Here is a 27,305-nt window from a genome sequence, read left to right as displayed (position 1 = left end):
AAATAGTACACATGTATATCAATCTATGTACATGTGTATGTCCTGTTAAATAGTACAAATGTATATCAATCTATGTACATGTGTATGTCCTGTTAAATAGTACACATGTATATCAATCTATGTACATGTGTATGTCCTGTTAAATAGTACACATGTATATCAATCTATGTACATGTGTATGTCCTGTTAAATAGTACACATGTATATCAATCTATGTACATGTGTATGTCCTGTTAAATAGTACACATGTATATCAATCTATGTACATGTGTATGTCCTGTTAAATAGTACACATGTATATCAGTCCATGTACATGTGTATGTCCTGTTAAATAGTACACATGTATATCAATCTATTTACATGTGTATGTCCTGTTAAATAGTACACATGTGTATCAGTCTATGTACATGTGTATGTCCTGTTAAATAGTACACATGTATATCAATCTATGTACATGTGTATGTCCTGTTAAATAGTACAAATGTATCTCAATCTATGTACATGTGTATGTCCTGTTAAATAGTACACATGCGTATCAATCTATGTACATGTGTATGTCCTGTTAAATAGTACACATGTATATCAATCTATGTACATGTGTATGTCCTGTTAAATAGTACAAATGTATCTCAATCTATGTACATGTGTATGTCCTGTTAAATAGTACACATGTATATCAATCTATGTACATGTGTATGTCCTGTTAAATAGTACACATGTATATCAGTCCATGTACATGTGTATGTCCTGTTAAATAGTACACATGTATATCAATCTATTTACATGTGTATGTCCTGTTAAATAGTACAAATGTATATCAATCTATGTACATGTGTATGTCCTGTTAAATAGTACACCTGTATATCAATCTATGTACATGTGTATGTCCTGTTAAATAGTACACATGTATATCAATCTATGTACATGTGTATGTCCTGTTAAATAGTACACATGTATATCAATCTGTGTACATGTGTATGTCCTGTTAAATAGTACACATGCGTATCAATCTATGTACATGTGTATGTCCTGTTAAATAGTACACATGTATATCAATCTATGTACATGTGTATGTCCTGTTAAATAGTACACATGCGTATCAATCTATGTACATGTGTATGTCCTGTTAAATAGTACACATGTATATCAGTCCATGTACATGTGTCTGTCCTGTTAAATAGTACACATGTATATCAATCTATGTACATGTGTATGTCCTGTTAAATAGTACACATGTATATCAATCTATGTACATGTGTATATCCTGTTAAATAGTACACATGTATATCAGTCTATGTACATGTGTATGTCCTGTTAAATAGTACACATGTATATCAATATATGTACATGTGTATGTCCTGTTAAATAGTACACATGTATATCAATCCATGTACATGTGTATGTCCTGTTAAATAGTACACATGTATATCAGTCTATGTACATGTGTATGTCCTGTTAAATAGTACACATGTATATCAGTCTATGTACATGTGTATGTCCTGTTAAATAGTACACATGTATATCAATCTGTGTACATGTGTATGTCCTGTTAAATAGTACACATGCGTATCAGTCTATGTACATGTGTATGTCCTGTTAAATAGTACACATGTGTATCAGTCTATGTACATGTGTATGTCCTGTTAAATAGTACACATGTATATCAGTCCATGTACATGTGTATGTCCTGTTAAATAAATAGTACACATGTATATCAATCTATGTACATGTGTATGTCCTGTTAAATAGTACACATGTATATCAATCTATGTACATGTGTATGTCCTGTTAAATAGTACAAATGTATATCAATCTATGTACATGTGTATGTCCTGTTAAATAGTACACATGTATATCAATATATGTACATGTGTATGTCCTGTTAAATAGTACACATGTATATCAATCTATGTACATGTGTATGTCCTGTTAAATAGTACACATGTATATCAATCTATGTACATATGTATGTCCTGTTAAATAGTACACATGTATATCAATCTGTGTACATGTGTATGTCCTGTTAAATAGTACACATGCGTATCAATCTATGTACATGTGTATGTCTTGTTAAATAGTACACATGTATATCAGTCCATGTACATGTGTATGTCCTGTTAAATAGTACACATGTATATCAATCTATGTACATGTGTATGTCCTGTTAAATAGTACAAATGTATATCAATCTATGTACATGTGTATGTCCTGTTAAATAGTACACATGTATATCAATCTATGTACATGTGTATGTCCTGTTAAATAGTACACATGTATATCAGTCCATGTACATGTGTATGTCCTGTTAAATAGTACACATGTATATCAGTCCATGTACATGTGTATGTCCTGTTAAATAGTACACATGTATATCAATCGATGTACATGTGTATGTCCTGTTAAATAGTACACATGTATATCAGTCTATGTACATGTGTATGTCCTGTTAAATAGTACACATGTATATCAATCTATGTACATGTGTATGTCCTGTTAAATAGTACACATGCGTATCAGTCTATGTACATGTGTATGTCCTGTTAAATAGTACACATGTGTATCAGTCTATGTACATGTGTATGTCCTGTTAAATAGTACACATGTATATCAGTCCATGTACATGTGTATGTCCTGTTAAATAAATAGTACACATGTATATCAATCTATGTACATGTGTATGTCCTGTTAAATAGTACACATGTATATCAATTGATGTACATGTGTATGTCCTGTTAAATAGTACAAATGTATATCAATCTATGTACATGTGTATGTCCTGTTGAATAATACACATGTATATCAATCTATGTACATGTGTATGTCCTGTTAAATAGTACACATGTATATCAATCTATGTACATGTGTATGTCCTGTTAAATAGTACACATATATATCAATCCATGTACATGTGTATGTCCTGTTAAATAGTACACATGTATATCAATCTATATACATGTGTATGTCCTGTTAAATAGTACAAATGTATATCAATCTATGTACATGTGTATGTCTTGTTAAATAGTACACCTGTATATGTACATGTGTATGTCCTGTTAAATAGTACACATGTATATCAATCTATGTACATGTGTATGTCCTGTTAAATAGTACACATGTATATCAATCTGTGTACATGTGTATGTCCTGTTAAATAGTACACATGCGTATCAATCTATGTACATGTGTATGTCCTGTTAAATAGTACACATGTATATCAGTCCATGTACATGTGTATGTCCTGTTAAATAGTACACATGTATATCAATCTATGTACATGTGTATGTCCTGTTAAATAGTACAAATGTATATCAATCTATGTACATGTGTATGTCCTGTTAAATAGTACACATGTATATCAATCTATGTACATGTGTATGTCCTGTTAAATAGTACACATGTATATCAATCTATGTACATGTGTATGTCCTGTTAAATAGTACACATGTATATCAGTCTATGTACATGTGTATGTCCTGTTAAATAGTACACATGTATATCAGTCTATGTACATGTGTATGTCCTGTTAAATAGTACACATGTATATCAATCTATGTACATGTGTATGTCCTGTTAAATAGTACACATGTATATCAATCTATGTACATGTGTATGTCCTGTTAAATAGTACACATGTATATCAGTCTATGTACATGTGTATGTCCTGTTAAATAGTACACATGTATATCAATCTATGTACATGTGTATGTCCTGTTAAATAGTACACATGTATATCAATCTATGTACATGTGTATGTCCTGTTAGATAGTACACATGTATATCAATCTATGTACATGTGTATGTCCTGTTAAATAGTACACATGCGTATCAGTCTATGTACATGTGTATGTCCTGTTAAATAGTACACATGTGTATCAGTCTATGTACATGTGTATGTCCTGTTAAATAGTACACATGTGTATCAGTCTATGTACATGTGTATGTCCTGTTAAATAGTACACATGTATATCAGTCCATGTACATGTGTATGTCCTGTTAAATAAATAGTACACATGTATATCAATCTATGTACATGTGTATGTCCTGTTAAATAGTACCCATGCATATCAATCTGTGTACATGTGTATATCCTGTTAAATAGTACACATGCGTATCAATCTATGTACATGTGTATGTCCTGTTAAATAGTACACATGTATATCAGTCCATGTACATGTGTATGTCCTGTTAAATAGTACACATGTATATCAATCTATGTACATGTGTATGTCCTGTTAAATAGTACAAATGTATATCAATCTATGTACATGTGTATGTCCTGTTAAATAGTACACATGTATATCAATCTATGTACATGTGTATGTCCTGTTAAATAGTACACATGTATATCAATCTATGTACATGTGTATGTCCTGTTAAATAGTACACATGTATATCAATCTATGTACATGTGTATGTCCTGTTAAATAGTACACATGTATATCAATCTATGTACATGTGTATGTCCTGTTAGATAGTACACATGTATATCAGTCTATGTACATGTGTATGTCCTGTTAAATAGTACACATGTGTATCAGTCTATGTACATGTGTATGTCCTGTTAAATAGTACACATGTATATCAGTCCATGTACATGTGTATGTCCTGTTAAATAAATAGTACACATGTATATCAATCTATGTACATGTGTATGTCCTGTTAAATAGTACACATGTATATCAATCTATGTACATGTGTATGTCCTGTTAAATAGTACAAATGTATATCAATCTATGTACATGTGTATGTCCTGTTAAATAGTACACCTGCATATCAATCTATGTACATGTGTATGTCCTGTTAAATAGTACACATGTATCTCAATCTATGTACATGTGCTTATCAATACATGTCCTGTTTATTAATATACCTGCATATCAATGCATTTACATGTCCTGTTCATTAAAACACTTGAAATGCAATGCAGGTACACGCCCTGTTCATTAATACACCTGTATATCCATGGACAAACATGTACATATCCTGCATAGGTGCCGAGTGGTTAAGGTGTTCCGACGCTTTACCACTAACTATGTTGTGAGTTGCCTGGTGTTGACCATAGGTCGGGGGTTTTCCTCCGGGTGCTTTGGCTTTTCTCCACCTCCAAAACCTGGTACGACCTTAAATGACCCTGACTGTTGATAGGACTTTAAACAAAAAACAAACAAATCATGCATACTTATTCAGACTGTATCAGTTATGAAGTGTTGTCCTGGCCTTGTATTGTTTTACGGCCTATCGACAATTTGAGCAAGTATGAACAGACAATAATGTTACTTGTGAAGACGTGTGTATTGAAAATGTTTATTTGCCCTGGTTTATCATCAACGGTCAATGGACACTGATGTAGTACAGACGAATTATACCAATAACTAAGTAGATCACTAGACTCTCTGTGGTGGTCTCCTCTATTTGCTTACATTTCAGTCAAGACTTTAGATTTACGTACCAGTCCGAGGTTACCCGAGTAGGTATCAAAAGCGGGGCATCGTTCTTCCTTTGTCCTGATTAGAACAGGAATAATTAAACGTATGACATCTCAGGTCAATGTTCTGCTCGTATTACACCAATATTTAAATAACTAACCTCAAATATAATTAAGGTTGTTTTGATTATGAAGGGGTACGGGATCGATTCGGAGTTTTAACCGACTCCCAGGGAGTCATTAAATCGGCAGCTTACAATTCCGTCTAAGAAATAAAATATGCATTTGGCACTGACGTTTGTGAGGTTGTAGGGTAATGTCTGATTTTCACGACAGCCTCCAATGCTTAATAGGTACGTTCCTGTTTGTGCCTTGGAAAGCAAACTTAATACAATCTACTTTACGGACATCCCGAGCGTTTGGCCGACGACTCGTATGGTCGACGTTATGATATCCCTTGTGAATGTTTTAGAGCGACATCAAGGTTTAATCTGTCGATACGCGTTTTACACACAGTTGTTTCTTTGGTAAAACCCTGGTTCTTATTTTGAGAACGTGTAATTATCATGACTTGACATGAATTTAATATCGGGTGCCTCCGATGATACAGAAGACATTTCCATTTCCTAGTCTTATAGACAATAGGTTGTTAAAACAGGCTTGGCTGTAAGTTATAGATAACTGGACTCTGCGACAGGTTTGACTGTATATATATAGACAGATATCCTCTATAGGGACCACGGAACCAAATCAAAAATAGAATGTGGGTTTTCCCCGTTTGGGCAGAAGATTTAATAGGAAGGTGAATACATCGGGGCCTACTGATTGGATATTAAGATGAGAGAAGTTTCCAAAGTTTTAATATGTGGGTCGGGCAATACATATAGATGTAAAATATATAGAAAAACAGTTATTTTTTTGCTAGCCTGTTTTTGTCAGGGGGAGGTAAGTAAGTGTGTATTTTGTTATTAATTTAGATGAATTTTTGGTGCTGATTTCAATACAAGATGGCGGCCCCCATATAAAAAAAGTTCAAATTGGTAGAATTTTTTATAATTCCATTTAGAGGTTTCCGAGATGACATACTTCAAAATTATTGCTACTGGACCAGTGTTGAAAACTCCATTTAAGCAGTACAGTGATAAACGTTAACATTACCGTCTATGGGAAATCATTTGGTTCCGTGGTCCCTATAGGGAGCTACCGGATTTGACATTTTATGCCGTTCAGCGTCCCTGGACACCAGATTACGGGACCGATCTGAACATATTCGGCTGGTATTTTCATCATGGAGATATTTTGGCAGAATTTAAGCAGGAAATTAGATCCTGAGCTTGTTTATAATGAAAATATGGGCCTGTGTACAGTGTAAAGGGGGCCATAGACCAGGTTAATAGGAAAATATAGTATTTATTTCAATGGTAGCTGTATAACGCGTGTTTCGTAGTCCCGTGGTGTGTCTGGTTGTTCTGTAGTCAGTACCCCGGTTCGATTTTTGGTGTTTTTTCTGGTTGTACTCTTGACTCTAGCCCGGTTCGGTGTTCGGTGATGTGATTGGTTGTTCTGTTGTCACTACCCCGGTTCGATTTCTGGTGGTTATTTTGGTAGTTTTGTTGTCCCTAGCCCGGCCCACTGTCCTGTGTGTGTGTTTGACTCAATTATATACAAAAATGCTCTTGTCCTAGGTTTTTTTAAGATAAAGGCGAGAAATAAGGGGGGTGGGGAGATAGCATGGAGTTATCTGCCCTTGATCTTCAGGGTATTTCTTATTTGTTTATATTTTTCAGTAGTACAATATCAATACTCTTATATGACCAAAAGACATCTATCTGGATTTAAAATTCAGCAAGATATTTCTATTTTAACTAAAAAATTGTTTCAATTTTTATGTCCTTTTCTAATACGAATCTCCATCTCCGGTACCAATAGAAGACTTGACCTACCAGCCCAAGACTTGCAGCCAGCCACTTCCTATTTGGACATCATACCCTATGGTCCTGTCCTGTCCCAGAAAAGTTAAATTTGAAAAATGTGTACGATTCTATAGGGACCACGGAACCAAATCAAAAATAGAATGTGGGTTTTCCCCGTTTGGGCAGAAGATTTAATAGGAAGGTGAATACATCGGGGCCTACTGATTGGATATTAAGATGAGAGAAGTTTCCAAAGTTTTAATATGTGGGTCGGGCAATACATATAGATGTAAAATATATAGAAAAACAGTTATTTTTTTGCTAGCCTGTTTTTGTCAGGGGGAGGTAAGTAAGTGTGTATTTTGTTATTAATTTAGATGAATTTTTGGTGCTGATTTCAATACAAGATGGCGGCCCCCATATAAAAAAAGTTCAAATTGGTAGAATTTTTTATAATTCCATTTAGAGGTTTCCGAGATGACATACTTCAAAATTATTGCTACTGGACCAGTGTTGAAAACTCCATTTAAGCAGTACAGTGATAAACGTTAACATTACCGTCTATGGGAAATCATTTGGTTCCGTGGTCCCTATAGCAGGCTTGACTGTAGATATAGGTGGTAGCTTCAGGCAGCATATTTCCGCGGCTTGTCAGTACACTCGCTTCACCACCGTCCTACAGATAATCCTGTGTATTCAACTACTATACAAACAGGTACCCGTGTCGCACTTGAAACAGCGCTCATTTTTACTGTCATAAAACTTCTTGAGAAGTCTCCTGATTATATTGATATTACGTTCCTGATCATTTAACTAGACCTACTTATCTAAACAACCGCAGCACTAGACTGTTTAAAATATAGTCACGTTTACATTGTTTACATGGTCTCAAAGATCGCAACTCTATTTACAAAGCCATTCATTGTCGGTTCGGCAATTGCTTTTTTTTAATATCTCCCTTCGTACAGTTAGAGACGATATGGGTCAGGGGTTTCATTGATATTGGAGTTTGGTTAGACGACGGTTGTGGAGGATGTGTGAGGGAATGGCTTGTATCAGAGCACTCTAGAACCACCACTAGCTACCACTCCTCCACGTAAGTATCGCCAGCGTACAAACAGGCTAGGTTTTCATGTGGCTGCTTTTACCAGAATGTATTGAAATTTAGAATTTTACATCCCGGTACATATTTCCAAAAACATATCTGTCAATAGATACGATATTTATCATATTTGTTTGTCAATAGATAAGATATTTACCAAATGTGTTCTCACAAATCATTTTCTTGCTCAAACTTAAACCCGACTCCGGAGATTGACTGCCGAAAGATTTACACCACATTGCCAGTGTACAGCAGTGTATTGTGATGTTTTGTTTATATTATTAATAGTTGACTTTTAATGCACACTATCCAAATGCAGAACGAAATTAGAGTAGACAGTGTGGGTTCGTTATTTCTCCCAAAAGATAATTTAACTAGAGTATACATACGATTTATAAATTCAAACATTGTTTAAGGTCTAAATAATTTGCCTTGTTTAATCATTGGTTAGAGAATACAATTTGGCATGTCAACATATTCGTTACAAGCTACAATTTGGCAAGTCAAAACATTCGTTACATGTAGAAACTATAGTTAAGCAATTCAAGACATTAGTTAGATGCTACAAATTCGTTAGAAACTACAGTTTGGTAAGTCAAAACATTCGTTAGAAACTACAGTTTGGTAAGTCAAAACATTCGTTAGAAACTACAGTTTGGTAAGTCAAAACATTCGTTAGAAATTACAGTTTGGTAAGTCAAAACATTCGTTAGAAACTACAGTTTGGTAAGTCAAAACATTCGTTAGAAACTACAGTTTGGTAAGTCAAAACATTCGTTAGAAACTACAGTTTGGTAAGTCAAAACATTCGTTTGAAGCAACAATTTGCAGGTCAAAGGATTCATGATTGACAAGAATTTAACATTAAATATTCCTAAGAAAATCTGGCCAATCAAAATATTCGTTTAAATGACAAATGTGTGTGGCAGGATTAAGATTTAGATAAAGTCGTTACTTATGTGTTAACCCGGATGTAGTGTGTACTAGTCTGCACAAAGTAACATCTGGGTTGCTATTTTCAGGGTTCATATTGATTCTAGTCCAGCTCATTACGTAAACGATGCATACCATGCAAGTCATGCTATGAAAACATAATATGTTAATATTTAAGTCACAACCAATACAGATTATGTATCTGGCTTTGGACACGGAGACGACTAAAGTGGTTAAAATCAACAAAGGTTCTTAATAACCATGTTTGAAACATACATCAGGGCCCAGTTGTTCAAAAGGTGATTAGCTTAATCACTTGATTAGTGAAAATCTCATTTTCCTTCAATTCAAAACCTGAGTGTGTGTGTTCCGTAAAATGGGCAGGTAGGAAGAAACTGACTGGTGTTATCGTTTCATGATTTTTTGTTATGTTTGTTTTACCAAAAATAACTTAATCATGATTTCAAAAATGTGTATTAAACCGTGATTAGCCATATCACCATTTGAACAACTGGGCCCTGGACATATTTGCTTTACTAAATACTTGAGACATGCATTTGGTTATCCATGTATAAGGTACATAGTGATATATAAGAGTTTGTGTATATAAATACTAATGAGGACGGGTCAGTCTTTTAACCAACATTCGTAGCTGAGTACATTTGTAGTACGTTATGTTTTGACGGAATTGATATAATCTTGTATCCCTTTTTGGCGAGACGGGAATCTCAACCTGAGGGGGAAACTATTAACTTGCCAAACTCGAGGCTTGGTGAGTGTTTGGCAGCTTAAAAAAATCTTCCTGAAAATTGAGCTTAATATAATCTTTCACTCCTTTGGGGGTGAGACAGGGGAATCTGAACCCGAGGGGGATATTTTTTTAAGTTTTTAGCTTAATTATCTTACCCCGAGGGTTGAGATTCCCCTGTCTCACTTTTTTTCTTACCCTGTTTACCCTCTTATGTATCTAATATTGACGTTTAAGCAATGCAAGGAAATGTTGCCGTGACGTCATTGTACTGTTGCCGTGACGTCATGTTGACGTGACGAAATACAATTGTTGAAAACGTGAGAAGATCACGTGTAGCTTGTCTTTGTCCCTAGGACAGGGGTATTCGCAGTTTTCTTATCTCACCCTAGGGAAAAGACAAGCTACACGTGCTCTTCTCACGTTCTCAACAATTGTATTTCGTTACGTCAACAATGCCATGACTTCACGGCAAAGGTACAATGACGTCACGTCGACAATTCAATCACGTGACGTCAACATTTCATTGCATTAAAGTAACGTAAATATTAGATACATAAGAGGGAAAACAGGATAAGAAAGAAACAATCATTCACCTTTACGGAAGAGAGACAGGGCAATCTCAACCCTCGTGTTTGGCAACTTAAGAATCTTCCCCTCGGTTGGAGATTCCCCTGTCCCAACCCCCCAAAGGGGGTTAGATATTATGTCAATCTCACACCGGTAAAGGAGAGAATACTCCTTGTTTCTAGATGCACACCCATGGAAAGCAACAAAGTGTCAATCCTACTCGGTAAAGTAACTGATATTCGTCAAATTACCAGGAATATACTGTTAATAATCAATTTGTTCTCATCCTTCCCGATGCAAGTTTCAATCTGTCACTCTGTCTGTTTACCTGCCGTTTTATCAGTACTCCACTGAACTATGCAGTTTAACACATGGGACACAAGTTTCGAAAAAAAATAACATTACATCAATTTTCCACAAAGAGCAATATCTTCTCTCAGAAGAAACTATGTCACTGTGAGATCAGCAAGGATCTGGAATTCTCTGTCGGAAACCGTGATATCTGACCCTAACACAAACTGTTTTAAGAATAGACTTGATAAATTCTGGGAAAACCAAGTCATCTTTTATAATTACAGAGCCGATATAACAATAGAAACTTTTAAATAGCATTTCATGGAACTGAACACTATTTATTATGATTTGTACATATATATATTCTATGTTGAGTCCAGTATAGAGGATCAATCAATCCTGATCTGGAAATAAACTTAACTTATAAATGCAGTGTGTGTAATGACCAAGCAATTTAATGCAAAAGCTTTTAGATCTATATATTATGTGTTTAACCTTCGTAGATTTAAATGTTGGCGTACAGATATCAACGGCAGCACAGCTGCCAAATATGTCCAAGTGGCATGTCTATGGTAAACCCATGGTTGTGAATATTGTAGGCCGACTAATTGAAGACGTTTGCAAATGGACATGGACGATGAATATCTAGAAACAAATCTTGACTGCAAAGATCAAAATCTGTGTGTTACATTCAATCACTCTCACTGTCAGGAAGTAGCCTATCCTTTCTAATTGGAGACGGACATTAACCGTGACGAAACACGTGCTCGTTTGTCGGGAGTTCTGAAGACTGGCTTATTGTTGCAATTATTATTATTATTATTATTATTCATGCAAGTTGAATGTCACTGTCCCATTGCATATCGGATTACACTCTGAGGTTAGTAGAATAATTGTTGTATAGACAGGGGTTCGTTTGTAGTTATGCACATTTCATGAGTAGCTTGGACAAGAGAAGATTATCTTTTGGATAGATCATGATTTATTGATGACAGAATGTGGTTTGATATATATTATGCCGTAGTTATTTCGACTAATTACATTTTTGTTTCCTACCAGTTGCAATTCCTAAAGATATGCTAGTTTTGTCAGAAAGTTGAAATTTTCACTCCAAATAATGTGCTGTGATTGGTTAAAAAGAGTGAAAATATCAACAGTAATATTTTCACCCCAGTGAAAATAGAAAAGTGTATTCCGATACGTATAATGGGGACTAATTGGGGTATCACAACGGCTTAATATGCACACATCATATATTTGATAGCTTACAGACCACAACACTGCGTCTTGAAATGGCTCTTTAAACTAATGGACACAATTCAATGACCTTGACCTAAGTTATTTTGATCCAGTTAATGTAATGTCTTCAATGTGTAGGGTGTTTATCGTTAACAGTTGTTTTGTACGAGTCAATCTACCTCGTTCATATCACATAGCTATGGCCGTTATATAGCATTGTACTGCTTTACGATATGCACTAGTAATTTTATCGAATCGGATACAGTGCGAAAAAAATAAGACGATCCTTAGCTTCAATATGTTTGAGCTCCGTGAAGTCAGTCGATCACTGATATGACAAACGTACCAGCCAGGCGGTCAAATATGGCCGCCTTTCTACCAAAAATACAACAGTGTGATGACCTAGATAAGTATCACCATTTTTATTATCTATGGTCAAAACATGTGTATCATAACATGTCATCTATATTTGAATAAATGCCATTAGACTTAAAGACTATTACACGTTTAACTGGTAATATGCCAAATGTTATTTAAATGTTACTATTGAAATGCTATCTTTATAAACTTTTTCGTGGATAAGCATCCTTGTCGTTTATCATTTCATGGTCAAAATGTAGAGAAATGAAGTTAAAACTAGAGTTTTCCTGGTGTCATTGTTAAATGCGTTCGTATTAGTGGATATGGTATGTACTTCACTCTTGTATTTAATTTTCAAAGCTCGTCCTGTCTTTCGTAATTTTTGAAAATTTAATCATTTCGAAAGACCAAAACACCATATCCAACAATTACTCGTGCTGGAACCTCTCTATATAGGGGAGTATGATTGAAAATATTTATCAGGGACATAGCTATTATCTATAAGGGGCGAATAAATGCAAATTTCCATCAGGGCGGGGGCTAGGCAAATATCTACCAGAGTGAGCTCTGTTATTATTTTTAAGGGGCGGAGATATGCAAATATCGTCGTGCGCCGTGCGTCGTCCGTCGTGCGCCGTGCGTAAACTTTTCACATTTCAAACTTCTTCTCAAATTCCAATAGTGGGATTGAGCTGAAACCTGCCTGAAATGATCTTGAGACCAAGTTTTGTTATTTTTTGGGTCGGTCAGAAATCCAAGATGGCCGCAATTGCAGCCATCTTGAAATTTTTTTTTATAAACTTCTTCACCAGTTCCACTGGTGCCATTGAGCTGGAAATTGGTGAGGATGTTAAGGAAGGAGAGCCAACAAAGTGTTGTTATTTTTCGGCCATTTTGTAACATTATTGGGTAATCATGGTTTTCCTGAACAACATCTATTTCAAACTTCTCAAATTTCATAACTTACCAGAAATGATCCCGAGATAGTCTTGAACAAGTGATGTTATTTTTCGGGTTGATCCAAATTCCAAGATGGCCACCATAGCCAACGGTGCCTCTATTCTCGCTACAGAGAATGCCGACTACAATAGTAAAAGGGTCTTTAACTTAGAGTCAGATGACCGTTAAGGCCCTTGGGTCTCTTGTATCTTTAAATCTTGACATTGATTAATTATATTGGTCCAAGGTACCAATTTATTAAATACATTTGATAATCATCTAAGTCTATTGGTACCATGGTACCAATAATGACGATTACTAAAAAAAATCTACTTCAAAGTTGATATCTTTATCCAGCGGGTTTATATAATTCTCCCGTGAATCTAACCACGCCCGGTCTACTATAATTCGTGAAAACTATGCTTTACTTACGATATATTTACATTCTGTGTGACAGTCTCCCATTACTCCTGTGTTAAACCAGATGGTATTTTTTTTTTTTTTGCACAAATTTGGCGTGATCATATATTTCATATATGTTTGTAAATGTAAAATTGTTCACAGTTACAAGAATTATTTTTTTTTTTAAATTTAAGCCATTTTTCTGCGCAATGATATACCGTTATCATTTAGAAGTGATACTACGTCGTACTGGTATTGTACCGGATAGGTTAGTTTGTTTCCTCGGAAACACTTAGGGTTGTATCGACTGGATTTACGTGATTTTCAGAAGAATACCAGCTCTTAAAATATGTATGTGAAAGTTTTGACAGTAGGAGAAAACTATTTCAATGATATTTCGTTCAAAACGTATTCCACGTCCATTCAGTAGCCGGTCAAATCAGTGCCGCTAAGTTGCAGACGATGGTCAACTTCACAGGGGCTCGTGTTTGGATTTTTGTAGTAAGATAGGCCGTTGACATCAGTGGACATTTTCACAAGGTTTTGTGGTACGCTGGACTTTTAATAATGCCGTGTCTTGCATTTCTCAAAAATTATTTAGTTTCTGTCTATATATCCATGTTTCTAGAACTAAATTCTCATATTCCATTCAACAAAATTAACACAACAATGTCTGTATGGTATTGATGTAGTCTGCCGTAGTGTTTAGATTCTAGTAAACGGACATTAGCCTTAAAGTACACGATACGGTAGACTGGTTGGGGTGTAAATCGTAAGTAAAGCATTGTTTTCACGAATTCTAGTGGACCAAGTCTGGTTAGATTCACGAGAGAATTATGTAAACAAATAACTTTTTCTGTTTCCATTGTATATCCATAATCAGCTCATTGATAAAGGCAAATTTAATCAAAAGTGCATGTCTTAAGAATTCACTTATCCATTTTTTTTAATTTTTAGAAACGTCAAGCTAACTAGGCACTGATATATGAGCGATCTGCTCTCTTAAAAGGACACGTAACCACGCCAACAACTCGACTGACCGTTTGGTCTGGTCAGCCGAGTGGCCGGAGGCTTTAGATCAAACAATAGTTATACAGCCGATTTACATTGTGTAGTTCAAGCATGATCAATTTGATATATACAGCATTTAAAATAGGCGTCATATATACCAGTACATTTAGTGTGTAAGTATTTATTACTTACCGGGTTCACCTTGAGCAGAGGTACGTGTTAGTGTGTTTGTGTGTATGAAGGGTGTGGGGTGGGGGTGGGGTGGGGTTTGTTTGTGTATGGGGGTACGTGGAATAGGGGTGGAGGGGCGTGGGAGTGGGTGTTAAGGAGGGAGGGGGCCTGTGAGTATGTGTGTGTCGGGGGGGGGGGGGGGGGGGGGGGGGTACGTTGGTGTTGGTGTGGGGATGGAGGTACACGGACGGTATGGAGTATACTACTGGTGCCCGGGGTTGTTTGGGGTTGTGTGGAGGTACATTGGATGTGTGAGGGTATAGGGGTGTGCGAGTGGGCAGGGGTACATGGGGTTGTGTTGAGGTACATTGGGGGTGTGGGGTTTGTGAGTGTGTGGGTGTGCGGGGGTGCATGGGGTTGTGTGGAGGTACATTGGGTGTGTGTGAGTGTGTGGGTTTGTGGAGGTACAACCTCGGGGTTAGGAGGTAGGTGAGAGTTTGATGGGAAGGTGCAGTCGGGGTGTGGGGGATGAGAGAGATTGTAAGGATGGTGTGTGAAGGAAGGTGGCCGGGATTGGTGGGTTGTGGGATGTGAGAGTTGGTAGCGATGGGTTAGGGTTGGAAGGCGGGATTCAGGGGTTGGGGAATGTGAGAGTTGGTAGGGACGGGATGGGGTGGAAAAGAGGGAGAGAGGAGTTTGGGAGATCCGAGATTGAAAGTTGGTGGAGATTGAAATGACTACATAGCATTATGTACGTGTACCAGATAAAACGATAAACCTAAAATTTATCAGTGCAATTTAAATCAATTTCCTAATCTAATGTTGATAATTAATGATTCTTCAGGCGTTAATATGTAACAAGTATTGTAGAGATCAGTATCTAAGTCTGTATCTGTAAGAACTACCCGTGTACTTAATGGACTCGTCATTTCACGAACTTACATTGTACATAATTGCTTGTTGAAATGTGCAATTCGTGACGTCACACCATTATGTACTGTTACTACGCACCTGAAGCTCTAATAGAGTGAAAGCGATAGTGCAAAATGTAACGTCTTCTTTTGTCAATTATCAGTTTATATATATATATATATATATACTGTACGTCGTACAGGGCAGCTTGTTAGACTTTTAATCATTTTACCGTCAAAATTAAAATTGTATGTTGCCATTTCTAGAATTGACATTTAGATTATGTAAAATATTCTATTTATAAAGCGTCTACTATTGTTGATTCTTTATCCGTTAAGAGCTCAAAGCCACTAAACCAATGTATTGGGTGTCCCCCAGTAATCCGCCTCGTAAGGTTTACTAATCCCTAATCCCAAATGAATATAGTGAGAAATATGGCAAGCTTTGACCGGCACACGTCTGATTGAACTTTAGTAGCTCGTTTACTGCCTAGCCTATTTCAGACCTAGGTTATCGAAAAGATCATTTAATTTTATTTCAATTTGTCTTCAGGAGAGGATAAATTCAACCAAATGCGGTGTCTACACAGAATGGATCAAACGCGGTATTCAAGGTATGTTTTAAGTCAAATATTTCTTTTGTAAATAATGACGAAATATCAAAATTCTTTTAAAATCATGATACTGTGTTCTATAATATAGGCTTAATATTGAAATCGATACTTCATGACCATAACATGTACATGTTATTTCACTTCAAAAAAATTAATATGCGAGAGTAGCCTGCCGTATGTTTGATAACTACGATATGCATAAACCACCGTTCAATTTCAATTTCAATTTGTTTATTGATCTTGAGCTTTATAGCTCATCAGTACAAAACATGTATAACAATGGCGGGCACTGTACAGTATTGTGAACTGCCAATGAACCTTCCAGAACTTGACAATTGTTATGTACAGTATGGATTACGGTGGTAGCGCATTCCCTACTTTTTGGCGTAGATGAGGTTATAAATGTATTTGACTCGAAACTGGTCTTAACGCAAAATGAAATAGTTTATCATACACATGTAGTATCCAGCAATATTCAACTCCAACCACCCCCTAATATCCAAGGCTCTCTCTACCCGCCCCACCCCTAACCTCCAAGGCTCTCTACCCGTCCCACCCCTAATCTCCAGGGCTCTCTACCCGTCCCACCCCTAACCTCCAAGGCTCTCTACCCGCCCCACCCCTAATATCCAAGGCTCTCTACCCGCCCCACCCCTAACCTCCAAGGCTCTCTCTACCCGTCCCACCCCTAATATCCAAGGCTCTCTACCCGTCCCACCCCTAACCTCCAAGGCTCTCTATCCGCCCCACCCCTAATATCCAAGGCTCCTTACCCGCCCCATCCCTAACCTCCAAGGCTCTCTCTACCCGTCCCACCCCTAATATCCAAGGCTCTCTACCCGCCCCACCCCTAACCTCCAAGGTCCTCTCTACCCGCCCCACCCCTAACCTCCAAGGTTCTCTTCTCCTGCCCAATCCCTAACCTCCAAGGCTCTCTCTACCCGCCCCACCCCTAACCTCCAAGGCTCTCTCTACCTGCCCCACCCCTAACCTCCAAGGCTCTCTCTACCCGCCCCACCCCTAACCTCCAAGGCTCTCTTCTCCTGCCCCACCCCTAACCTCCAAGGCTCTCTCTACCCGCCCCACCCCTAACCTCCAAGGCTCTCTCTACCTGCCCCACCCCTAACCTCCAAGGCTCTCTCTACCCGCCCCACCCCTAACCTCCAAGGCTCTCTTCTCCTGCCCCACCCCTAATATCCAAGGCTCTCTACCCGCCCCACCCCTAACCTCCAAGGCTCTCTACCCGTCCCACCCCTAACCTCTTAGGCTCTCTACCCGTCCCACCCCTAATATCCAAGGCTCTCTACCCGCCCCATCCCTAATATCCAAGGCTCTCTACCCGCCCCACCCCTAATATCCAAGGCTCTCTACCCGCCCCACCCCTAATATCCAAGGCTCTCTACCCGCCCCTCCCCTAACCTCCAAGGCTCTCTACCCGCCCCACCCCTAATATCCAAGGCTCTCTACCCGCCCCACCCCTAATATCCAAGGCTCTCTACCCGCCCCACCCCTAATATCCAAGGCTCTCTGCCCGCCCCACCCCTAACCTCCAAGGCTCTCTACCCGCCCCATCCCTAATATCCAAGGCTCTCTACCCGCCCTACCCAGGCTCCCCCCCACCCCTAACCTCCAAGGCTCTCTACCCGCCCCACCCCTAACCTCCAAGGCTCTCTCTACCCGCCCCACCCCTAATATCCAAGGCTCTCTACCCGCCCCACCCCTAACCTCCAAGGCTCTCTCTACCCGTCCCACCCCTAATATCCAAGGCTCTCTACCCGCCCCACCCCTAACCTCCAAGGTCCTCTCTACCCGCCCCACCCCTAACCTCCAAGATTCTCTTCTCCTGCCCAATCCCTAACCTCCAAGGCTCTCTCTACCCGCCCCACCCCTAACCTCCAAGGCTCTCTCTACCCGCCCCACCCCTAACCTCCAAGGCTGTCTTCTCCTTCCCCACCCCTAACCTCCTAGGCTCTCTCTACCCGCCCCACCCCTAACCTCCAAGGCTCTCTCTACCCGCCCCACCCCTAACCTCCTAGGCTCTCTCTACCCGCCCCACCCCTAACCTCCAAGGCTCTCTCTACCCGCCCCACCCCTAACCTCCAAGGCTCTCTCTACCCGCCCCACCCCTAACCTCCTAGGCTCTCTCTACCCGCCCCACCCCTAACCTCCAAGGCTCTCTCTACCCGCCCCACCCCTAACCTCCAAGGCTCTCTCTACCCGCCCCACTCCTAATATCCAAGGCTCTCTGTACCCGCCCCACCCCTAACCTCCTAGGCTCTCTCTACCCGCCCCACCCCTAACCTCCAAGGCTCTCTCTACCCGCCCCACCCCTAATATCCAAGGCTCTCTCTACCCGCCCCACCCCTAACCTCCTAGGCTCTCTCTACCCGCCCCACCCCTAACCTCCAAGGCTCTCTGTACCCGCCCCACCCTTAACCTCCAAGGCTCTCTCTACCTGCCCCACCCCTAACCTCCAAGGCTCCCTCTACTCGCCCCACCCCTAACCTCCAAGGCTCTCTTCTCCTGCCCCACCCCTTACTTTTTTATATCTTCCTTAAGGGAACAAAGCTGAACAAATCTATGTGTTTTAAATTATAGATACAATTTTTTAGTTATTATTTTTTGTCAAATAAGACGAATGATATTGTTATAAGACATTTTTGTTTGGACACAGTCACACAGTACAATTCTAGTATCGCGGGCGATTCAGTGGATTTCTTATATTAAGATATAACATAATGGATTTAGGATCAATTTAACAGAAATGTCATCTTGGTTATACCATGTATTTGATAAATACTTTATTGTTTTTGTAGCTTATTACCATAAATAACACCAAATCAGTACAAATACAAAGTGGAGTACGGATTAAAGATATAAAGATCGGATTTTGTTTGCTTCAAATATAAATTTGCCTGAGCGACTTAATTCTTTGATATTTTGTACACTGTATTAATTTGAACATTGAAGGCTTTTGCCAATAGTATTTCTTAATGAGGCGTCTTCTTAAATTGGTATACTTATTACATATTAATACAAAATGGTATTCATCTTCTATCTCAGTCGTTGATTTACAAATTAAACAGTGTCTCAAATTTCGATCAATATTGTTAAAGCGGCCAGTTTCGATTGCTAAGTTAATTAAATGTTAGTTAAATAAAACTGAATAGAAAAATTATCCACAATATGTTTATATAAAACGCATTTCGAGGACTTTTCTAATGCATCTCTCAAATACTGTTGGGCTTGGTCAAAAATTCTTTGTCGTATACAAGGTAAAATAGTTTCAGAGTTATTTGGTGATTGGCAGAACCATATTTCGCCGAAACCTAAAGAGCATAATAACTCCTTTACATCGTGTACCTAATTAAAGTTTTTTGTGTCGAGTAGTTTGATCCAATATTTAACAATTCTATATCTGCGTGTATATTCTAAGTTTTTGGTTAATTTGACTGCCATGTCGTCCATTTTTCATTAATTTGACTGTCATCGTCCATTTTTCATTAATCTAACTGTCATTTCGTAAATTTTTCTCAAGTAAAGGTGACTGTGGTCATAGTGCAGACGTCATATGGATAAACGCAATACACACGCTTATGAGTCATTAGCAATGCAATATTTTTTTTTCAATTTCTAGTTATGTTTGTGGACACAATAAAACTACCAAATTTTGTCTGTTTAATTTGTCCATTGATTAGACCTGATAAATTAAGACCTGTTAATTAACACCTCAGGATTGAATAAATTAATTAATGCCAGCAGTTCATTTTTGTCTCAACAGCAATTTCCTTAAATTATTTGTCTCAAGAGCAACTCAATTTACCACGCCATGAAATTGACCAGAGCAGAAGTATTCAACACATACATAATGTACAGTGAACATTGTTTGGTCTTGAACCCATTGTTTGGTCTTGAACCCATTTCCGTTAAATTAGAATTCGAAGCTGCAGGCATGATGATATGACGTAGGTATTGGAGTTGGACAGTAATGATGCCTGATGAATAAGAACTGTTAGCATGGCATTCCAATACAGTGTATAATAACGACAACGATTTGATTTTTTTTTCATTTATACATCAACTTTGTTGAAAAAGTTCTTTTCTCTTTTTTGCAGGTTTGTTCTAAGAAAGGAACGGAGACAACTGCAAATATCCGGAAAGATGGATTAAGCTTTTGATAAAACTGCAGTAGAATGCCGCTTACGACAGGAGGACATACATATGATTCTCTTTTGTACCTGAGAATTCTTCTTCGCGAAACTCGTTGTTGTTATGCTGTTGAGGAATAGCTTACCCGTCAGTTCAGATTTGTCCATTGGTTTTTGTCTTTCGCGGGATTGTGAATTGGATGGTTCATAATCATATAAGAGATCTATTCTAATTTCGGATAAGATGCTTTCTCGGTGAAAATTAATTTCTGGGGTGCAAAATATAAACGTAGTCATCAGAGGAGTTCCGAGAGAGGATTATTCAATTTTGTGTGTGTGTAAGCCGATATTTACTATGAGGCCATGGTTTATCGTTCGGAAGCTTCGGCCAGTATTGTACATAATGGCTGGACTGTGGTTGATCTCATCGGTCCAACAGGTGTCGGATATAGAATCCAAGGGGTTCCTAAGGGGCCGACTCTTCGGACACCGTGTGATGCGAGCACTGAAGGAAGTCCCATTGGAGCCGATTTCGTACCGAAGGGAGTTTATGAGAAATTATCCATTGCAGGTCGATCTCTTGCCGTACGTGTTGGATAAAATAAAAAATGGCACTGACATTCCATTTAAAAAGCGGTACCATCATAACTATACGTACATACACAAGCCGGACAGCTGTAAGTTTTATAGTCAAAAAGGCGCCAAGCTAGCAATCTTGGTCAAATCGGCTGCCCAGAACTGGTATCGACGCCACACTGTACGGACCACGTGGGCCAAGATACATCCGGGCATTATAAAAGTCGTATTTTTAGTTGCCTACAATAAATCCGTACAGGGCATGGTCGATTACGAAGCTGATTTCTACAAAGATATCGTCCAAGAAAATTTCCAGGACGCTTATTTTAACAATACGTTAAAAACAGTCATGGCATTTAACTGGGCAATGGAGTCCTGTTCTGATGCTAATTATTTTTTGTTCGTTGACGATGATCATTTTGTTAATGTTCCGGGATTAGTGCAATTTATAAAGAGCCTATCACGTGAAACTAAGGAAAATTTATTTCTAGGATTTTTAATATCTTGTGGAGAACCAGAAAGAGCGAAAACATCGAAATGGTATATTTCCCTCGAACGTTACCCTTTTGACCTCTGGCCGCCATATTTAGCGGGAGGTGCATTCGTCACTTCCTTCTCGGTAACACAGAAGATGCAGATGGCGTTTCCATATGTAAAACCTATTGGTATAGATGACGCCTATCTAGGAATGGTGGCTAAAAAACTCTCTATCCGCCCAATGGACAGTGTCCACTTTCACACCACCGGACCTTATGCATCTTACGAATATTTTATACATGGGAAATTAAAATCAAACAAAACTGGAGAAACACCGCACGATGTTCTTTCACTTCCAAAGACAGAATGTGTATGACGAATAAGATGGAACGAATTATGTGAATGACGGATTCGTAAACATCAGTTTTTATTTTAGCTGATTTAAGGGTATATGCTGCCTAACAATTATTCTACCTGTCCTGTATACGCGAATTATGTCCCTTGAAAAGCGATATATAATTAACGCTTCACTATACAAATCTGTGTTGGTCTACGTTCAAAATATATAATCATTCATAAATTGTATGCAAAACACATTTCATAACAATGTCATTCAGAGTGTAACTCTTTTGAATTGGAGGATGAAAAAGTCCAGTAATAAGTACCTTGGTATTATGAGTGCCAATATTGTCATCACTTACTCAGCAAGTTGTTTTTGAGTGACCAATCTATCCATTTTTTTATAATTTTTTTTCATATCCACAGAACATGGCTTTTGAAATTAGTTCCCTTCTGTTTTTAATATAATTTTTTTTAATACATTGTACCTGTTTAGTATATAGATAGGTTTAATTTTAACAAGATAGCAGAAAAATATTTAGTATTGCTTTTTTAGCTTTATGCATCATATAACGGGATATGCTTTTAAAACGACTGACATCGCATTTTAAAATCATCAAATGGCCTTAAAAATACTAGCTTTCAACAAAGACAATTTAAGAAAACTCTCTTATATCTTTGCCTGAAAAAAAGACTTGATGATTTATTCTGAATCTCGATAATTCTCGCCAATGCTCCGAATAAGTCCGAGTCTTGACGGAATTGGCCGGGATGTTCGGCAGTGATAGATTTTACCAATACTTGTAATGAATCCGAGAAGAAAAAAACTTACGACAAATGTAAAAACAAAAGATGAAAAAAATTCGTTATGTTTAATTGCAAAATCCTGCTAAGATTTGTTTCCATAGAATAGGTGATATTTGTGTGGTTTAGACTTCAAACTATCGCATAAAATTTTACAATAATTTTACTTTTTATGTATGTGATCTTTTGCTGTTAGGCATGTCAATACTTAAAGGATATCCCTGCTATACATTGCATACCCCCCCCCCCCCCCCTTTTTTTTTAAAAATGTATATACTTAAATATAAATATTTATATAATAACATGATACTTTTGGATCTTTGACAATGCTTGTCTTAAGTTTAATGGTTTGGAATTTTTATCGATTCTCCCACACCAATTTTTCACCTATAGAGACATGCTTGTCACAGATTTTCAGACACGCTTAGGTATCTCGGACAAGAAACCTGATTGTTGAATAAATCATATATTATATTTTTATAAGATGAAAATTGAAAACCTCATATTTAGTGCAACTGGTAACGTTAAGAAGACCACAGACTGTTGTCTATGTTCTTAGTTTAAATTGTATTTTATTTGTGATTCAATACAACATGTAGTACAGCAACATACATTTTTTTTCTTTTGACGGAATGAGAAACAAAACGGATTCTGAGCTGTCTGGGTGAAAAGAAAAACGGAAAAAACAACAACAAACAGAAATCAGAAGATTTGTCAGCTGGTTATTTGTTCGTTTCTTTTTGATCTGTTGTCAATAGCCATGCCTATCATAAAGCAATGAAATATAAATGAACAAAAACAACAAATGTGTAAATCAATATATATGTATAAATGGAAGTGGATTATGAAAATATGATGATTTTTTTTACGTGGAAAATCAATTTCATTTACCATATTAATTTGAAAGCATGATTTTTTATGAGGAAATTTCGCTGAAGTAACAAATACAATTCGATAAGGGAGGTCTTGCGCTGAACATTCATTTATTTTCTAGTAGTTTGTGATAAGTAGATTAGCCAAATTATTTATAATTTAGTATTATGTATATTATTTCTGCGACAGATAATTATAATATATTAAGTATTTATTCAGGTTTTACAAATATTTATTGTTTCAAATTATTATTATTTTTTAGATATTATATTAAATATGGATTACATTGCTCAAGAAAACTGACTTCGTGATAATAGTATGCACTTTGTAGTATTCAAAGCTTGAGTTAGTGTGTGTCTCCATCATTATAGGAGAAATGTTCGGGGGTTTCCGGAAGAAAGCCGGAAATTGCCGAGACTTGGTATACCTATGACGTCAAACCTGACTGAGGTGTGCCTAAAGAAAAGTATCTTTCTGAATCGATATAATTTCAGAGAGATACCGGAATATTGCTATTTTGAATAATAGATTTTTACCCGATTATTTACAATTAAAAAAAAAATCTCGTCAATACTGTGATATGTTTAAAAAATTCAAATACATTACTTAGACGTTTATGACAATTATCCAATGAACAAATAAACATACTCTTATCATCATTGTGAATAAAGATATGCTCGAACGAAACATTATTTCACATCAACAATTCATGTTTCAAATGTCTTAGTGTTTGGACAAATTCACTTTTTTTTTTAAAAAAAAATCAGATAAATTGACAAACATTAGTCGGAATAACTTCGTGAATTTCCGTCAAAGTTCCGATTGTGACGTCACAAAATTATTAAGCCTGATTACTACCTGACGGAAATACTCGAACATTTCCGATTTGAATATCTTTAATACCACTAATACAATTACTCATCAATCAACCACTCATAGTTGATTAAATTGTAACATGTTAATACAATCACAGTAAAAAGAGGCATTTGTGACACAATAACTTAAAAATGTTAAAAGCCAGCCAATTATGGCTTATGAGACACTTAATATAAAATGTGTTCACATATCTATAAAAAATTCTATTGAATATCAATCATGTTGCTTAGTTTCAAGATAATGAATAGCATTAAAACAACATATTAAAGCTATATTTAAAGCAATAAGTATGTGATAATTGTTTTGGGTAGCTGTACCTAAAATGTCACACATCCCTTATCATTGGGATCACAATGAACTAGCGGGATGGGTGGAAATGATATTTTCGTTTGTGTCCATAGACACTGCATAAAGAATTGGTACAATTTGACGATTATAATATTTTTGTTTGAATGTATCTGATGAATATTGAAATATTGGAAGAGGTTGATGTGGCCAATTTAACCAAGAATTATTTTTATTTCTATCCTGACTATTGTTAGTATATCAGACTGCCGTCCTAGTGCTGATTTCATTCCGATGTGGTTGTCAGATTAAATATATATATATATAATTAATGTATGTTTGTTTGTGAGATAATCTTGGAATCATTTGTAGTAGAATTCTTAAAAAGTGTGAGTACTGCTTTGTATGAAAATTACCACGTTGTCTGGTAAAGGTTCCTAGAAAAGAAAGACAGAGAGAGAGAGAAAAAAAACCACAGAGAGAGAGAGAGAGAGGGAGAGAGAGAGACACACACACAGAGAGACAGAGAGGGAGAGAGAGAGGGAGAGAGACAGAGACAGAGACAGAGAGGGAGAGAGAGAGAGAGAGGGAGAGAGAAAGAGGGAGAGATAGAGAGAGAGAGATGGGTGCTTTTTTAGTTGGAAACGAGGATATCAATCTTTTAAAACATATTCAGGTTATTAAGCAAAAAGATTACCAGTGAAAAATAAAGATACATTATATATAACACATATTTATTTGTTGTTGTTTGTATTTCACAAGAGACTGCCTCGTCCCGGCTGAACGGGTGACTCACTGAATTCATCAGCACTGGTTTATGAACGGGTAACTCACTGAATTCATCAGCACTGGTTTATGAACGGGTGACTCACTGAATTCATCAGCACTGGTTTATGAACGGGTGACTCACTGAATTCATCAGCACTGGTTTATGAACGGGTAACTCACTGAATTCATCAGCACTGGTTTATGAACGGGTAACTCACTGAATTCATCAGCACTGGTTTATGAACGGGTGACTCACTGAATTCATCAGCACTGGTTTATGAACGGGTAACTCACTGAATTCATCAGCACTGGTTTATGAACGGGTAACTCACTGAATTCATCAGCACTGGTTTACGAACGGGTAACTCACTGAATTCATCAGCACTGGTTTACAAAGTCTATGTAGAGACGAATTCCCCACCCACATGTTCTTGGACTTGGATATCGGCAGTTAAATCGACATAATTATAAAAAAAAAAAATGAAGTTAGTTACTTATTACATATAATGCCACACGCCCGGGTACATCCTAATATCTCAACAGTGCAAACGGGCTTGACAGATAATTTTTCAATAATTACGAAAAAAAATATATTTCAAACATCAATAGGCTAATTTATCTGTCAATGTCATGCAGGAGTTTTAGTTCTGAAACTGAACAATTAACTGCAGATTAAAAGATAAATATAAACCGCTTCTCTTTAAATGATGATATTTTACAGAATTTATATAACAGTGAGTGATTACGTCATCAGTTAGTGTCCTTGGCTCGATTATAACGGACAAGGACGTTAAGCTCCATCAATCACGTGATCAGTTCATGGCTATACAATAGAAAGTAATGACGTAATAAGTTGGGTTTTTTTTACCGGAAGTGACAATGTGGTCATTTTGTGTTACGCAATAGAGAGTGACGATGAGCTCATTTTGAAGTTTTACAACGGAGAGCGATCACGTGATCAGTTTGTGATCACACAACCCAGACTGGTACCGTGTTTATTTTTGGTAATACAACAAAGAGTGTTGACGTCATGATTTTGTGGTTCAGCCGAGAGGGTTACATTGAGGCGTTTATAGTTTATAGGCCAAATAGTAATAATGCAATCATTTCATTAAACACGAAATAGAAAAAAAACAAAACGAAAAACAAAAACAAAAGAAAAACAAAACAAAACAACACCACACATCAATGACTTTTTTGAGATATACGGATATGAAATGTGTTTTTTTTTTTTACTAGATTCAATGTTTTGAGCGTTTATGAAAGTGTTTCACGTACTACAACCTACAAGCTATAAAAATACTTTCTGAAAGTGTTTTCTAATCGGGTATCTACCAGGGTATGATGAAATTGTACACAGTGTTCTATATACCAAATTACATATGGGTATCCTAGTTAAAGGTCGACAGAGTTACCTCCCCGGATGTATTTCATAGGACGGGAAATCAGGGGAAATAACTCATTTAAGCTTGTCGATATGATGGACAATTTTTTAACGAATCGGTATTGACTTACGGTTCTCTATAT

General features: G+C 37.2%; 1 protein-coding gene across 7 annotated transcripts in view; it reads left to right on the top strand.

Annotated features, from left to right (window-relative positions):
* The window catches only part of LOC117315401 (beta-1,3-galactosyltransferase brn-like), an 80,886-nt gene extending 55,145 nt beyond the window's left edge, over nt 1–25,741 (top strand). For 4 of the 7 annotated variants that reach the window (XM_033869575.1, XM_033869574.1, XM_033869577.1 and 1 more), the window contains exons 2-3: nt 16,572–16,632; nt 20,748–25,741. In XM_033869575.1, coding sequence (XP_033725466.1) covers nt 21,136–22,209 — 1,074 coding nt within the window. In that variant the 5' untranslated portion in view covers nt 16,572–16,632; nt 20,748–21,135 and the 3' untranslated portion in view covers nt 22,210–25,741. Of the gene's footprint in view, nt 1–8,347; nt 8,435–15,131; nt 15,149–15,836; nt 15,859–16,571; nt 16,633–20,747 lie in introns of those variants that run through there. The other 3 variants (XM_033869579.1, XM_033869576.1, XM_033869581.1) reach the window with 3 other exon arrangements.
* Nucleotides 25,742–27,305: the final 1,564 nt, after the last annotated feature.

This window comes from Pecten maximus, chromosome 17 (assembly GCF_902652985.1).
Source record: "Pecten maximus chromosome 17, xPecMax1.1, whole genome shotgun sequence".
NCBI classification, from domain to species: Eukaryota; Metazoa; Mollusca; class Bivalvia; order Pectinida; family Pectinidae; genus Pecten; species Pecten maximus.
This window is presented reverse-complemented; position numbering and strand designations above follow the sequence as displayed.